The 18,142-nt window shown below is 35.7% G+C and overlaps 1 protein-coding gene across 1 annotated transcript in view; it reads left to right on the plus strand.

The window, feature by feature from the left end:
* The window catches only part of HDAC9 (histone deacetylase 9), a 950,572-nt gene that overhangs the window by 688,220 nt on the left and 244,210 nt on the right, over window positions 1–18,142 (plus strand). The window contains exon 17 of the mRNA XM_049785709.1: window positions 3,423–3,472. Within this exon, the coding sequence (XP_049641666.1) occupies window positions 3,423–3,472 (50 nt within the window). The remainder of the gene's footprint in view (window positions 1–3,422; window positions 3,473–18,142) is intronic.

Here is an 18,142-nt window from a genome sequence, read left to right on the forward strand (position 1 = left end):
TTTAATAAACTCTTTCAGTCTAATCCAAAGTTAAATAAGCTAGAAATTAGCATTCATGTTTGTATAGGAAGCTCTACCAATGTTGATTGTTTAAAAAGTTAAAAGAAAACAAATAGGAAATGTACCCTGTTTATTTTAATTACAACCACAAAATATAAATCAATCTTGGCATAGGACCAAATATTTTTGTTTGGCTATGAAACTTTTATAGAATGTTGAGAGATACTTCAAAATAACAGTTAATTCTACATTTTAAAGAAAGATTTTTTGTAAAGAAAATCAAGTATTTCTTTGATATGTTTAATTTATGAATCATGAGGACACCATTGGTTTTAAAAATGAGCATTTTGAGCAAAATTGATATTCTAAAAGACTCAACATTTGGGCCACAAGGATAATTTAATGTAGTAAATAATGTCCTTGCATCAAACACACTGACCCAGGTTTGATCCCTAGTCCCACATATGATACCCCAAGCTTTACTAACAGGGATCTCTGAGCAAAAAGCTTGGTGATGGCTTGACACTTTCACCACCACCAAATAAAAATTCTGCATCTATATATTTTAATGTCATTATTTCAAATTCTACAATGTAACTTATAATTTGATTATGATTATTATTATTTTTTTTTGGTTTTTGGGCCGTACCTGGTGATGCTTAGGGCTTACTCCTGGCTATGCACTCAGAAATCGCTCCTGGCTTGGGAGACTATATGGGGTATTCGAGGATCAAACAGAGGTCCATCCTAGGCTAGCATGTGCAAGGCAGATAGATGCCTTACCACTTGTGACACCACTCCGGCCCTGATTATGACTTTTTTGTATACTTACAGAGTAAATTAAAAGCGCTAGTAGTTTGTTGTTAATATTTTAAACAAGATAAGTTGTTCAAATGTTATATTAGTTTTGAGTATTCATACAGTTCATGGCTTTTAGAGTTAGCTTTAGACATAACTGTGGATTTTCATGGGTATACTTACATATTAGATATTGGCTCGGTAATATACTGCATTCTATAAGGTCTTATATGATATCAAACATTGCATTTACTTTCATCAGTTTTCTGCATTATTTTCCTTTCTACCATGAATCCAGATATTCAACTGACTTGAAAATTCAAGTTCCAATTAAATATTTTCAGTCTTTAAAAATTTTACTTTTCAATATTTTACTTAGAACATTTGCATTCCTGTGACTCATTTATTTATAGCTTAGAAGACCAATGTAAATCTACTTGCCTGAATGTAAAACCATTGTATGGAACCAAATTATTTAGGTAGAGCCAGATTCATAACTATTAGTATAGTTTTCACCTTCTCTAATCTCTTATTTTGGTTAACATTCAATACTGTCTTTCTAAATCTTTCCAAAGACAATGTAGGTTTGTTCCAGTCCAGATTGAATAAAATAACAACCACCACAAAAATCCGCTTATTTTTTAAATAAAATTTTTGTGTTGACTTAATACTACTAATTTGATAACTGTAGTCTAGCATTAAAAGGAAGAATTTAAGTAAAAATTTACTATGATCAGAGACACAGATCTTTATGTATCTAGACTTTAATAACATATAAAATAATTAAGCTTGAAATGGGCAAATATCTATCTATCTCTTAAGTAGCCTGTGAAGTGATAAAGTGATAAATTTCTCCAAGTCTTTCTGATGCAAGGTTTTTCTCATATTAATATTCCACTTAATCTTGCTATTATTTTTACTACCTTTTAGCTATACAGATTTCATAGATAAGTCAGTACAGCATTATAAATATTTAAGTCCATAAGTTTTGTTGATGTATGTAAAGGCACAAAATTAAAATAGTTCATTATTGTATGGTGAACACTATTAAAATTTCCTTAGGAAGCCTCTAATTTAATTTCATATTTTGTTAGTTTATCATTTTTGTTAAAATTGATTTGCTGGGGCCAGAGAGATAGCATGGAGGTAAGGCATTTGCCTTGCAGGCAGAAGGATGGTGGTTCAAATCCCGGCATCCCATATGGTTCTCCGAGCCTGCCGGGGGCAATTTCTAAGCATAGAGCCAGGGGTAGCTCCTGAGCACTGCTGGGTGTGGCCAAAAAACAAAAAAAAAAAAAAGAAAGAAATTGATTTACTAAGTTATAATATTGTACTTATTCATTTTAATTGACAATAAAATAAAAGCTTACACATTAAAATATTCATTGGCATCTTACTTTCACATGTTACTTAAAAATACATCCTTGAAAAATATTCAAAGATTCAGAAATATCTTTACCAAAACCAACAGCTGAAATAAACTCTTATCTTATCCCAAGATACCCATAATTTTTGTGTCAAGTTTTTTTTTACTGGCACCAAAATTCCAGCTTTAATATTTTCCTTTTTTTGCATTTCAAGTTTTTGTCCAAGAATCTACTTATATATCAGGAATATTTTATGTGCTGTTGCATTTTCCTCTATCATTTTACATCTGTTAGTGATTACACTTGCAAATCAAGTCATGCAATTTATTGTTTTCAAAATAACTGTCTTTAGTGACAGTAAAATCTATTTAGATCTTTACTGATGTGGAATGTGAATTCCAGCACAAATCTGTTTTTAATTTTCATCATCAATTATTTTATTCATTATTAATGCAACTAATGAATTGGAATATACTAAGAAGGTTTGTGCCAGGTTAGGATATTGATCTACTGAATGACTTGTCATTATGAATCTTTTGATTATGATATAGCAATTTCAACTACCTTTCCTTTAATTATATCTGTAAGATTGATTTTAGACTGGATGTTTAGATTTAGTTACTTTTGTGTTCTACTTAAATACGAGATATTGTGTGATAGAAGTGAGGTTATACAAGATGGTTGGAAAATATCCCATAAAACGTAAATTCTAAGTATCAGTCACACATAAGATTTTGATAAACTATACTTTAAATAGCTGTTTATAGTCATATTACTTGGATCCCAACCCAAATGGAAATATAAATGGGTTATTATTTTTTGTGTTCTTGATTTGTTTTTAAAAAATTGTGAATATTGGAGAGGTTTCTGGTACACTTGGTCTTAACTAGATGAATAAATGTTTAAATATTTGGACAAAAATTTGAAGTGATGGAATATTTTATGAACAAGATGACTCAAATAGTACATTAGGATGCATTAAGTAGATAGATAATATACCTATATGGTTATAAAAATGTTTGATATATGATGAATAAGACAGTTAAAATATCTTGGAAATCAAAGAACATAGGTTTGTGTTCTTTATGTGGCTCAATAGACAATTTATGTTATAATGTATATATGTTAATTTGTTTTAAATATTTACATTAAAACTATTTGAACAATATGTATGTGTTTAATACAATTATATTTATATGTTAAACACCATATATTTAAAAATAATATTTATAATCTGCTCGTCTTTTTGCTGTGTAGGAGATGCTTCTCAAAGTGTTTTTTCTTCATTACCTTGTGGTGGACTTGGGGTATGTATGAATATATTAACTGCCTTTTAGTAACATACACAAAACGTATTACTTAAAATACTTCTTTGATTAAAAAATATATTCATAATATTTTCTTTAATTTCTCTATTTTAAGCATATATTTAAGGATATATTCAATAAAGATTAAACTAGACATCAAGGCATACTACACAATTTGTCGGGTTTACTGCCAAATGAAATTCCAAATTCCTTTTTTCAAAAATTATTAAGAAATTTCTGGGGCTGGCGCGGTGGCGCTAGAGGTAAGGTTTCTTCGTTGCCAGCACTAGCCAAGGAAGGTTCGCGGTTCGATCCCCTGGCATCCCATATGGTCCTCCAAGCCAGGAGCGACTCCTGAGCTCATAGCCATGAATAACCCCTGAGCGTCACCGGGTGTGGCACCCCCCCAAAAAAAAAACAAAAAAACAAAAAAAAAGAATTTTTGAATAGGAGCTAGAGCATTATCACAGCTGTAGGGCATTTGCCTCGCACACAGCTGACCTACAACCAACCCGAGTTTGATCCCCAGCATCCCATATGGTCCCCAGAGCCTACCAGGAGCCTACCAGGAGCTATTTCTGAGCACAGAGCAAGGGTAACACCTGAATGCCTTTGGATGTGGCCAAACCTTAAATATATATATATATATATATATATATATATATATATGTATAAACTTATAGCATATATCATGTGTTTAATAGCAAATATATAATATATAGTTTGTTATAACTACATATCGTTTATATATTAGTGCTCCAATGTTTTAGGGAATATTTTGTTATAAATAAACATTCAGGAAAATGGCATGAATTTTCTGTTATTTCCATCATTTTCATGAAGAATAATGTTCCTCTTTTACCTTTCTGGAATTAAAAAGAGCAAATACAAGCAATATTTAGAAATTTACAGTTTACCAACCTACCAGGATTTGGGATTCTTAAGTTTTGTACAATAATGCTATGTGTTAATATCATTTTACAGACGAGAAACTGAAGGCTCAGAGAAGGGCAAGTATTTTCCTGAAGTCATACAACAAAGGGTGTAAGGCTAAAAGTATGAGGTCGGCGTTCATGAACACATGGTGAAATTCCAAGAGAACTGGTTGAAATAATACCAGTTTTCATCTTGAACTGTGTCTCCCTCCCACCCCCCACCTCCCTTCGCCCAAGTCTAATAGCACAATGGCAGCAAGGCAAATAGGATGTGGTACCTTTTTTAAGATCTCAAAAATAAATGTCTCTTTTTGGCTCCCAGAAGATATTTATCACTCCACATAATCCTTGCTGATTTTCAGAGAACTCTTATAAATTGAGAACTTGAAAAATTATTCTAAAAATCAAAGGACAAACTGACTTTTTAAATGTGTATTTTAAGCATTTATACTTCTTTCCCAATATTCCAACTTGTTGCATAACCACCCTTGATGGCTCTGGCTGATGGAAGGATGGAGGATGAGGTCTTTCTCCTCCAGCTCGGACCACACGTCTGCCACCCTGTTTAGCCGGCGGTTCTGAGATGAATGCAGCGGGTAGAAAACTAGCAGGCAGTCAGGCTTCAGAAGATATCAGCTTTATTCAGTGGATATGGCTGAAGCAAAAAAGCCCCAGAATCAGCCCCAGAAAAAAAAAAAAAAACAAAAAAAAAAAACAGCCTTCCACAGACCCTAGCTTTTATACATCAGAATCAGGTACCAACCTTGGGTGGGAGCAGAATTCCAGGTCACACCCTAGGGTAGGGCACAATTATTGATTAGGGTAGAATCAGTAACATGATAATCTTATGGAAATGTTTGCATACATAACACAAGTGATAAAGAAGATGAGTGATTAACTGCAAATAGAGTAAATTCTGAAACAGAAGAATGACTGCTTGGTGTGTGCAGTGATAGGAAATGAGTCAAGTCCCTTCAAGGAGTGGTGGTCATCTAGCTTTCCTAGTCCTTTACAAATGTACTTCATTCTTAATCCAGAGCTGAATAAAAATGGCTCTCAAGAACTCACCCGTAATTCTGACCTAGACTATATATGAAACTCTCTACTCTTTGAACACACAGTCACTACTCAGCTACTCTTAGTCTACTAGAAATTTATTCTATAGTCTGGCCTCATCTAGTAAAGAAACATATACATCTTCCCAGGAGTGATTGGTAACTGCTGCCACTGGCCCAAATAGTTCATTTATAATAATGAAAATTACAGTGGATACAATACAGGAAGTTCTTCAAACACCCACTTAATCTGGCTGGTTCCAGCATTGGCAATAGGTCAAAAGAGTTTGAGCCAGCAAAGCTCGGAGATATTTGGGTTAATTTCAGCTCATCAGTGTTGAAGAAAATTGGAGAGAGGCAACTTTATTGTCTGATTATCTATTGTTTTTGTTATTTTTTATGGTGCCTATAATAGTCTGTATAAATGTGTGTGTGTGTGTGTGTGTGTGTGTGTGTGCGCGCGCGCGCGTGCGCGCGCTTGAGAGTGTGTGTTTTACAAACTTGAGCTCAATTAAGAAATGTATTACTTTTTTTGTTGTGTTTTGTTTTGTCTTTGGGCCACACCTGGTGACACTCATAGGTTACTCCTGGTTATGCACTCAGAAATCGATCCTGGCTTGGGGGACCGTATGGGACACCAGTGTACCAAAACGTGGTCCTTCCGGGGCTAGCATGGGCAAGGCAGGTGCCCTTTTTCTTGCAACTCTGCTTAAGAACTGGTTTGATTCTTTGTGTTTTACCCTCAAGAACTAAGTTAACTTTTTAGACACTAAGGAACCATCTTGCCACTAAGATAAATATCACTCCTGATGCTGCTCAGGATAATTTTCATACCTTATGAAATATAGTAAATTGAACCAGTATTGGCTGTAAGCAAGACAATTTTCTTAACCCCTATAATACCTTCTACCCCCAGATCTTTGATTTTGATACAAGTTCTAAGAGAAATGTTAGGTCCTCCATATTATTATCAACCTCAGCTTTTAACTTCATGGTGGTCCTGAACACATTGATTAAATATAAGATAGTCAGTCTGAACTTGATTAAACTTGCCAATACTTGGAACCATAGAGAACTTGGAAACCAAAGAACTTCTATTGTACTGTGGTTCTCTTCCAATCCAAGTTATCTGACATGAAATTTGTGTTAAAATTCCAACATACTTTGAGCTGGAGCAATAGTATAGTGATAACAGTGCTTGTCTTTCACTCATCCGGTCCAGGTGTAATCCATAGCATCTTATATGGTCTTCAGAGCCAACATGGGTTTCATCATCGAGCCCACAGAGCCATAGGTCCACAGAGCCCAGGAAGAGTGATTCCTAAATGCAGTGTCAGGAGCAAACTGAACACCACTGGATGTGCCCCCACCAAAACTAACAACAGCAATAATAACAATACAAGATGTTCAAATACATAAAGCTCCCCATCATTAAATGCTAGTTGCCTGGTTGACCTATCTTCAAATTCTGGCTTGTTAGTTACCCTGAATATATTTCTACTGAATGTTGAAGATTTGATTCCTATGGAGGAAAATCCCTTGGAACCTTTGAAATCAGAAAATCCCAATTCTTATTATATTCCCCTCTAAAGTTGCATGTGATTATTAGCTATTGAGTCATTCGTTTAACTCTGTGGGTTTCTGGTATTTAAGATGCTTTAAGATGTGCTTTCAATAATGGAGTTATCATTCTGCGCTCTCTCAACAATCGCAAAATTTTGAGTTTCATTGTTTTTGCTTCTCATTGCTTAGTTACGATGGCATGACTCACGCTAGATCGTTATTAGTGTGATTGCACTTCAAGAAAATGCACCAATTTGGAGAGCATTTTACGAAATCTCAGCACTGGGTCATCCTATAGTGACAGAGATAATTAGGGGACTCTGAAAACAAAAGCAAGTGATTGCAGGGCCAAGCCAGCCCCCCCCCACTCCTCAGGGTATATTACTAAAAATAGCCATCATTTTCCTGACCATCTGACCTGCTGCTGTGTGAGGAAATCTTGAAGTCATTTCTCAGCCTTATTTTTCCTTCTTCACTTGATATGCCACAAAAAAAAAAAGACAGAAAAAAAAAAAGAAAAAAGAAAAAAGAAAAAAAAAGCCCACAAAAGCAAGGACGAGCAGGCTTTTATGATAATGTCGTCATCAGCTCCCAGCTTCAAACACTTCTGTGGCTTTTGAGTTGTCATTTATAACTTGGAACCGAATCGACCCGTCATTCCCCTGAGACACTTAGAGAAATTGATAACAGACTCTGCACTTCTTTTATGGCTCGGAGGAGGCAACTCCAATCACATCACTATTGGCAGGCAATATTATTTTTTGACATGGCAGTAAAAGTATAAAGGGGCTTATGGCATTTGTTTAGATGAGAAATGGGCTCTCAAGCTGTGCTGGGGTTTACGGGGCCAGATTAGTGAGAAGCATAGGGAATATGATGTTTGCAAACAGGATATGATTTTATATATAAGTTTGGGTTTCATGCTCTCATCCCTGGGGATAGTCCTGCAGACAGCAGAGAATTCCACTTTTATCCTTTAACAGACAAGCTCCTAGTGTCAAAAGGCAGAAAAATAAACGTGGTCCACGGGCAGTGTCAGAACCTGAGGGCAGAAGGACTGTGAAAGAAGCAATCAATTCCCTCAGAACAAAGAAGCACCACAGAGCCATGCAAAACTTGGGCCTGCTGTCCGGAGAGATAGCACGAAGGTAAGGCGTTGGCCTTGCATGCAGAAAGATTCTGGTTAGAATTCCTGCATCCCATATGGTTCCCCGAGCCTATCAAGAGCGATTTCTGAGCGTAGAACCAGGAATAACCCCTGAGCGCTGCCGGGTGTGACCCCAAAATAAAAACAAACAAACCAAAACTTGGGCCTACCTCACTAGTCAAAGCTGGGCCCAAGTGAGAAGCCGCAAGGCATCTTCTCGACTAGGCATCTTCTCATCTAGGCTCCTTCTCTACTAGGTGAGTTTGTTGAGCCCAATCTGTGAACTTAACGCCTGTTTTTTGATCCCAGACTTTAACTCTGTCCACATTCTGCCTGATTCTACCTTTTTCTGACACATAGGGATTCAGGGAGTCATTTCTGTGATTATGGAAGGGTGAAGAGTCAAGGAATCTGGGGTGGAGGGGAAGTCCATTTTAAGCTCATTCTAATGGCTCTGAAGATTCTAGTACACTTTTCAGTTACATACTGTTGAGTTTTATTTTATTCATCTCTAGGCAGATTTTTTTTTCTGTTTTGCATCTTATTTTATTCCCTGAAATTTTGGAGAGATTCCCTTCTGGTAAATAAAATTTATTTACTTATAAATGTTACATATATACCTATAAATTCAGAAAAAAATTATTATTATATCATATCTCTGCCTTCACATTATTTTCCTGTGTTATACAGCATATGGGTCCTTTATATTTATTTCTTTACTAACAGAAAAAAAATTCTAGTGGTAAATCTTGGCTTTCCCTTTTGCATTGTCAGGGTGGGCTTTCAGTTAAGTTCAAAGCAACAGAAAGGTTGTCTTAATATAATTTTTTTTTTTGCTACTTAGAGTAGGTTTTGAAACAAACGTGGTATTTTAGAAGGCGTTGCCTATGCTGTCAGATGAGAAATGAAGCACTGGAAAAAATGATATTTGTGGCCAAAGTGCAGTGATAACTATATTGCTGCAAATACCCATGAGGCCACTTTTCTCACTTGCTCATATCTTCTGATTTTGGATGATTGGGGTAAGTCCTGCTGCGAGAATCAAGTATTGCCTAAAAAAGTGACAAGAGAATGGTGATTGGACTGACTGCTCAAACAGTCATTGGCCAAGTATTTAAGAGAGCTGAGAATGAATGTCTCTGAGACTGAAGTGGGCGGTATGAGTGTGTTTTGGGGAAATCCCTTTTGGTCTTAACCCTTCACTATTCAAACTGTAATAGAACACATTTTTTAAAAAATAATGTTGAATCAATCTTTGATGCCAATATTTTCATAAATATATTAAAAACCAAAGAAAATGAAATCTATCATATGAATCTAATGTATAGGCTGAAACTCAGAAGTTCCTCAAGTTTGGATAGAATTCATGGCTCCTTTTATCCTCAACACATTTATGTTCTGTGGTTCCTACCCAATTATTTTAAGCAATACAATGCCTGATCCAGCCACCAACTATAGGGAGAGAAGGGGTGGCCCCTGTTTCTTACCTGAAGCAATTGGAATAAAGTTGATTCTTCTTGTATTTGTGTTCTGTTCAAACCTGGGTTGTAATCAGCTCTTCTCCCCTTTCCCCTTTGCTGTTAGAAAATTGGCATCACAACTTTCTTTTCTCAGCAAAATATGAGGATTCACCCTAATTGGGAATTTTTCTTTTCCCACCCCCCAATCCTAATTGTATTTAGATTTTATCCTTTATAAACTTGATGCAAATGATGATAGCAAGAATACCCCCAGGCACCTGGGCAAAATAAAACTGATCAACCCCTTCATGAAATTGTTTGAGAGCTTCTTTTTTTCTGTACATTCCACAAAAGAAGATCATGTTGCCCTAAATTTGGAAGATAAAGTAGAAAATATTATGCAAGCCAGGGAATTCCTTCTAAATAGCAAAAGATGTTTCCAGTGTTGCATAGATTATGCTAATTTGTATAGTCAATAATAGTTGATGGGAAATAGACAACACTCCCAACAGAGATAAATAGGTATAAATTACTCTTTGTTAACTGTAAAGTTCACTACAAAAATTGTATAAGATTCGAGTGTCTGATGTCTTTTGCATAAAAGAGGATAATTGGAAATGAAAACTTCCTTCTTCATTTATGTAGTGTGGAATCTATCCATGATTAAACTTTGGATCCCTTTAGCAATATGTCTGAGCCCACGTGGATGCATCTTGAAATCTATTTTTTATTTTATTTTAAAATAAATGTGAATAGAACAAAGGTATTAACATTGTCAGAATGAGATTGATTCAGAGCCACACACAGGTGTTTTATACATTCTCAGAAACCCATCACTTATTAAAAAACAATAAGTGGGCAACTAAGTCCACCAAGGTAATATCAGTAATGGAAGGAAGAAACAATAAAGTAGGTATGGAATCTGGTGGGGCATGAGGAGAAATTGGGTAGGTACTGGGAAAAGCTGCTTTTTTAGAGATTGGAATCTATTGACAAGGGATTACTTGAATTACCATATTTCTTGGGACTCAATGAAGGAAGGATTTAAGTCATGGTGAGATTCCTTCCAAGGATTTAGGACAGAGTGCTAGGAGAAGAAATGAAACATAGATAGAAAAATAGAGGTTTGTTTCATCTGCTGGGTGTCCTGAGTCCCCCTCTTCACTTGTGTTCAGAAATATGTGAACTACTTGGGGGTCAGACTTTTGGGGATTCTAGTTATGAATTAAGGACATATGAAGGGAGAGAGAGAGCTGGATTTATACATAGACACATTCTGGGAGCCTGATTTTTACCTAAAAGCCTGACCTTTGAGGTCTAGAGGAGCTTAAGAACAGGGGCATAGTTACCCAAACACTCAAAGATTTGGGACTCAAGAGTGTACTGCTGAGAGACATCTGGGGAACTCCAGATCTTAGCAGCATTATGTACTTGAGGTTCCAAGTCCCTCGGGATGTTATTTGGACATAGTTTCCTATATAAATTGTGCAGCTGCAAATTAGATACAGCACTCTAACACCTGCCTGTTTTCAAGTCTAATGAAAATGCTCTGACATTTGCATGACATTCCCCTGTGCCTTTTCATGTACATTTTAGTGGCTTCTTGAATGACACTGTTACAGTAGAGTCTCTCCTTTTGGTTAGTTTCTTCTGATTTATATGTTGAGCTTCAGGATTGAGGGTAACAGACTTGTTAATCCCAGTATTTTAGTGCATAGACCAAAGAACAACCCTTTTATATATCTTCATGACCAATTGTGTGGTTATACATTTACAATTTAAGAAACAAACTTTGGAGTATTGGATTTAGAACTCCTTACTGTTAAGAACTCACTATAATTACTGGTAGCTATAATATTTAATAGAAAAAGTTAATAAAAACTGGGGGCTAATTAAGACTATTCTTAAAACATCTCAATAAAATATCTCTTAACTTGGAAAATGCATAAAGTTGATTCATTTTCAATGAGAGAGTTATTTATTAGGTAAACTATCCCTTCTATTGTATAGATGGCCTACTGTGAAGCCATTAGACACCTTTCATACCTAAACTATTAATTATATTGATCCTTCTAGACCTGGTCAGCCTCAACTCCAAGAAACCATAATCTGTATGCAGCTACCAGAAATGTCACTTTGACTTCCTAGTCTACATAAAAGGAAACTGAGGTCCTGGAAGTAAATAACTTATTCAAGTCATTGAGTTAGTGGGTGGTGAAGCAGAGATTTTTTGATTCCCAGGCTCTTAGCCACAATATTGTGCACAAACAGCCTTCCATAATTTCAGCCTCATAGGATTGTCAGCACTTCTTTCCCAAATGAGAATAGCCCTGCCATAAAAAAGTACAATTGTTCCTTTTGCCAAGAACATTCTTTTTTTTATTGAAATTCCTGTGAAGTATTAAATCCATGCACTCAGACATCATTAATGTGTGGTAAAAAATGTAGTCATACATTGCATTTCAGTCCTAACTAGAGCCCTGAAAAAATATCTGCTCTTGAACCAAAACTCTGTGGTTCACACATTAATTTACTCAGAGTTAAGCTTCTTGTGTTGGATTGGTAGTTACAGTTTGTCTGATATGTTCTGTCCAGTGAAGAAATGGCTTATAATGTTATGAAATACTTTAAAATAGATTGAATAGTAGATTAATTAAAGCAGTAGGGAAATATTAAAACTGGTTAACTTGTCTCTAGCTTTTTACTGAAGAAGAATGGTCAGTAAGTCATTGGCACTTTTAATTACAATGGGGCATCTCAAATTTCTTAATTAAGAATGTACCTCAGAAAAAATCTATATATTATTTGGAAACTCTTTCATGTCATTATTAGTTCACACAAACATAATAACCTAATCTTGGGATATATAAATAGCACGGGATGTTTTTTTTTCTGATAATTAAGAGTGATTAGAAATTGCAGAAGCAAAGCCAGTGTTGCCAGAAATCTGTTGGTTATATAGGTGGAGCTCTGTGCTAGAGTCCTCAAGACATGGTGTGCCTCTTGTCTTCCTCGGCTGGTGTATTACTACTTCACGTCTTCCCATATTGAATATTCATCACAGTACTCATTCATTTTATCTATGGTTTACTTAGAATCTGAAGATCCTCCTTCTAACAGTTCTGTTTCTTTTTCATCTCACCATGGCTAAAGAAGCTAAAGTATAGACATTATAACCTACAAATGATTCCAAAAAATGTCCTGTCATTCATGAATTTCTCTGAGTTGAATAAAAAAGAGAAAACATGTGAGTTCATCTGCCCATTGTCAACATAAATCTAACCCATTTCAAAGGTCTCCATGTTTCAGCAGAATTTGTGATAAGAAATATAAACATGGAAACAACTGGCATGCTGTATTACAAATGACCAATGGTAGCATTTCTGTTGTCACAAACTGGTGCAGACTGAAGCAGTGTGGATACAGTTGAATGTACTGTATTACTTATTGTCTCAGAAGTAGGACTTTCACCTTTATCTAATAAAATTTAATTGAATCACACAACCAAAAAGTGATTCATGATTGAGTTTTATTCATTCAATGTTCCATCACCCATCCCATCACCAGAGCATAGCCCCAGTCTCCAGCTCTGTCAGACATTTTACACATTTTCCTTCTCTCTCTCTCTCTCTCTCTCTCTCTCTCTCTCTCTCTCTCTCTCTCTCTCTCTCTCTTTCTCTCTCTCTCTCTCTCTCTCACCCCCTCTCCCTCTTTCTCTCCTCCCTTTCACTCCTCTCTCTCTCTCTCTCACTCACTCATTCACTGGAATAAAACCATAAAGATTTTTAAGGGGGAGAACACACCGGCAACAATCCAGTGTTACTCCTAGCTCTGACTCAAAAATCACTCTTGGCTGGCTTGGGGGACCATATGGGATGTCTGGATTCGAACTGGGCTATGTTCAAAGCAAACACCTTAACACTGTGCTATTGCTTCAGCCCCAAAACCATAAAGTTTTTTTTTTTTTATTGTGACCAATGTGAATTACAAGTCTTCAACAGTTATATTTAGGGCACAAAGTGACCACTAGTGAATTAGTGACATTCCTACCACCAGTGTTGTCCTTTCTTTACCCCTGTTCTCAGCATGCATCCCATAACTCCCCCCCTTTGCTCCCTAGACTAGCCCATCCTTTTTGTATATATCTTGTTGTAGATTGGGAATCTTAATTGTGTTGTTTATGACTTTGGGTTTGCTCCTGGTACCATCCACTTTTTTTTCTTTCCACTCCATTTATGTGGCAAAACAAGATGATACAAGCCCTGTGGTTCTGTTGGAAAAAAAGGAGAAAATAAAGAGTAAAAAAAGAAAAAAAGATGCTGGGAGGGTTCTGTCTAGGATCTACCATTATCAATTTAAAAGGAGAAAAGGAAAAAAAGAAAAAGAACTAAATAAAAAAGATAAAGAAAAGAAAAAAAAGAAGTAAACAACCAGACACTGACAAGAAACATGACAGCAAACATACACACCAGCTAAAATGACTGCAACAAGAGATAGGGACAAAAGAGAGAGAGGAGAGAAAAAAAGGTGGGGGAGAAAGGAGGATGTGGTAAGGTATGCATTTGTATGTGTGTGTGCGTGTTTCTTATTTTCATAAGCATGCTAAGTATTGGGGAAATTTGAAAGGGAATTCCCTTGGTCTAAGAGATACAGTACCAGGTTTCTCCACACTTTAAGAATTTTGTCATGGGAATGACTACAAGCTTTGGATAGGCTCATTGACGAACCCCAAGGTCCTTTTCTGATGCCATGAAACGTTCTCCTCAGTTGTGGCTGACAAAATATGTCCTCTGTAATTGGAGATCTTGGTATTTGCACAGCTTAGAAGATGAAGTCTAGAATCGAGTCTTTCTTTATTGTTCTAGAAGTTCTGCTCCATCACGTTGTTGTTGTCAGTCTTCTGTAACTAGTGATCTTGGTTTTTGCAGAAATCCTAGGAGGAAGCCTAAGGTATTGTCTTTCCTTGTGGTTCCAAAAGTTCTGTTCAGTTGCAGTTGTCAAATTCAGACCTCTGGAATTAGAGATCTTGAAAACCATAAAGTTTCTGGATGAAAATATATCTAAGCTGTACAAGAATATAAGTGAAGTAAACAAATTTATGAGCACATATGTTTGGATACTCATGTATACACACACATGCAAACATTTAAGTACTAAATCTTCAGACATTCATGTGTTTATACATATAAATATTGCCAGGAAAAAGTACATTAAAAACAGTAAATAAGGGATTTCTAAATTTTAAGATATAAAAATTTTAAAAAATTTTAAAAAGTTGTAAAAATTTCTATATTTTCTCCTATCTTCAGGATAAAATACATAGGCAATAGTTGGAAAGCACAATCTTAATTTCAGTAACTCTTAGTTTGATCTGTTATAAAAAGATCAGAAATTTAGTGAAAACAGTAAGAACCAAGATGATAAAAAGATTCTGAAATATCTAATAAATTTTATTTAAAAAAATTATATTCAGATTTTAGTTTTAGTTTATATAATCTATATATTCTCTGTAGTTTGTAAAATTTCAGTTTATGTTGCAGTTTATATAATCCACAGACTTTTTACTGTACATTTAGTGAAGAATATTGCTGCTTTCAGAAAAGAATTGCAATTTACTTGGGAGACAAGGTAAGATTTTGTAACATGGGTTTACAATTTATACACAATTAGAATAGCTTTGTAAAGAATTATTTCTTCTCTTTAAACCAATCTGAATAATTGAAGTCCAGAACAACACTGCAGACATATAATGACTACACCATTTGATATGTTTTGACTACATATCTGATACATGAGTACATGTGTGCGCATGTGTGATTTGATTTGATCCCTTGAGCAAATTGAGTACTGATTTTAGGCATTACCTATTTCTCCACTGTTTAAGTGCAGCTTGTATTGATCTATTTTTGTGGGATTTTTTTCTCATAGGGTTTTTTACATTATTAAAATTGCATGCAATACAGATTTAAAAGTTGTTGATAGTTCAGTTTTAATCATACAATGTTCCAACATCTGTCCCTTCACCTGTGTTCATTTCCCAGCACTAGTTTCCACAGTTATCTTCCTGTCATCTTATCTCTTATCCCACCTTACCCTTTTCCTAATGGAAGATTCTCTCTCTCTTTCTCTCTGTCTCTGTCTCTGTCTCTCTCTCTCTGATTCTCTCTCTCTCTCCCTCCCCTTTTATCCTTTTAGGTATCATAGTTTAAACTGTGTTACTACAAAAATATCATGCATATCACCCTTTTCAATTTCCAATTTTTTGTCCAGAGTGATTATTTTCAACAATTCTTGTTATCAGATACTCCTTTTCAATTTCCAATTCTTGTGCAGAATGAACAATCCAACTATTCTTGTTATAGTGGCCTTTTATCTATGTTAATTACACTTCCCACACATCATTTTTATTGTCTTTGGGCATTATTCTCATAGTATTGTTTTTTTAATATCACATAGATTAGTATGATCATTCTATATCTGTCTCTCTCCATCTGACTCACTTCACACAGCATGATACTCTCCAGGTCTATTCAGGTACAAGCAAAGTTCATGACTTCATTTGTCCTAACAGCTGCATAGTAATTCCTTTGTGTAGAGATATCATTGTTTACTTATCCATTCATCTGTTCTTGGGCTCTTAGTTTGTTTCCAGATTCTTGTTATTGTGAACAGTGATGCAATGAAGATAGAAGTTCAGATCCCTTTTCTGCATTGTGTTTTTGGGCCCCTAGAGTATGTACCCAGGAGACAATTGCTGGGTTGAATGGGAGCTCAATTTTCTTTTTTTTTTTTTTGAAAATCCATATTTTTTTTCCAAAAAGGCTGGGCCAGTCTTCATTTTTAATAGCAGTGAATGAGTCTCTCACCACATTAGGCCCAGAACTGGTTGTATTTTCTTGGTGTGTTCCAGTCTTTATGGTATGAGATAATATTACATTATTGTATTTATTTTCATCTCCATGGTGAATAATAATGAGGACCATTTTTTTTATTTTTTTTTTTTTTGGTTTTTGGGTCACACTTGGCAGTGCTCAGGAGTTACTCCTGGCTCTATGCTCAAAAATCGCCCAGGTAGGCTCAGGGGACCATATGAGATGCTGGGATTCAAGCCACCGTCCTTCTGCATGCAAGGCAAATGTCTTACCTCCATGCCATCTCTCCGGCCCCGATGAGGACCATTTTTTCAAATGCCTTTGGCCATCCTATTTCTTTATTAAGGAAATGTTTTTTCATCTCTTCTCCCATTTCTAGATGGGATTGGATGTGTTATCTTGTTAAGCTCTACCATATGCCTTATATATCTTAGATGTATCCCTTTGTTAGATGGGTATTGGCTGAATAATTTCTCCCATTCTATAGGTGGTCATTGTATCCTTGCCATCATTTCCTTTGAAATGCAGCTGTTTCTTTTTTTTTTTTTTCTTTTTGTTTGGTTTTGGCTCATACCTGGCAGTGCTCAGGGGTTACGCTCAGAAATCGCTCCTGGCAAGCTCGAGGGGACCATATGGGATGCTGGGATTTGAACCACCATCCTTCTCAATGGTCTTTCTCTGGCCCCTCAGATGTTTCTTAATTATTGTTGTCATTTGTTTAATTTTGCTTACACTTGCTTGGTCAATGATGATTAATTCTTGCAGATGCCTTTAGCTTCAATATCATGAAGATATTAAGGTATTTAATCCATTTAAGTAAGGTATTTAATCCACTTTTATTTGATCATTGTGCATGGTGTTACAAAGAGGTGCAGATTCCATTTCTTATACACAGTTGATCAGTTTTCTCAACACTATTTGAAGATTTCCTTACTCCACTTCACAATTTTTTTGCTCTCTTGTCAGAAATTAAATTACCATATACCTGGGGATCTGTGTCAGTATATTCTATTCTATTCCACTGATCTGAGAGTTTGTCTTTATACCAAACTATACTGTTTTAATTACTACCGCATTGTAGTACAATTTGAAGTGGAAAGGCGAATTTCCTTACCCTTCTCTTTCCCATCAAGTATTGCTTTAGCTATTTGTGATGCTTATTATTTCAGATTAATTTCAGATATTCTTTTTTATAATTATCTTTATTTAAACACCATCCATGATTACAAATATGACTATAGTTGTATGATTACAGTCATGTAGAGAACACCCCCCTTCACCAGTGCAACATTTCTACCACCAATTTACCAGATCTCCCTCCTCCACATCCCCCCACACCTGTACTCGAGACGGGCTTTCTATTGTTATGATAGTTTTCAGTGTAGTCATCTCTCCAACTGCACTCATCACTCTATGTGATGATCTTCATGTCATGAGCTGCAACTACCAGCCCTCATCTCTCTTGTCTCTGAGATACTGTTAAAAATGTCTTTCATTTTTCTTAAAACACATAGATGAGTGAAACCATTCTGCATCTTTCTCTCTCCCTCTGACTTACTTCACTCGGCATAATAGATTCCATGTACATCCATGTATAGGAAAATTTCATGACATCATCTCTCCTGACAGCTGCATAGT

This window comes from Suncus etruscus, chromosome 13, assembly GCF_024139225.1.
Source record: "Suncus etruscus isolate mSunEtr1 chromosome 13, mSunEtr1.pri.cur, whole genome shotgun sequence".
Lineage (NCBI taxonomy): Eukaryota > Metazoa > Chordata > Mammalia > Eulipotyphla > Soricidae > Suncus > Suncus etruscus.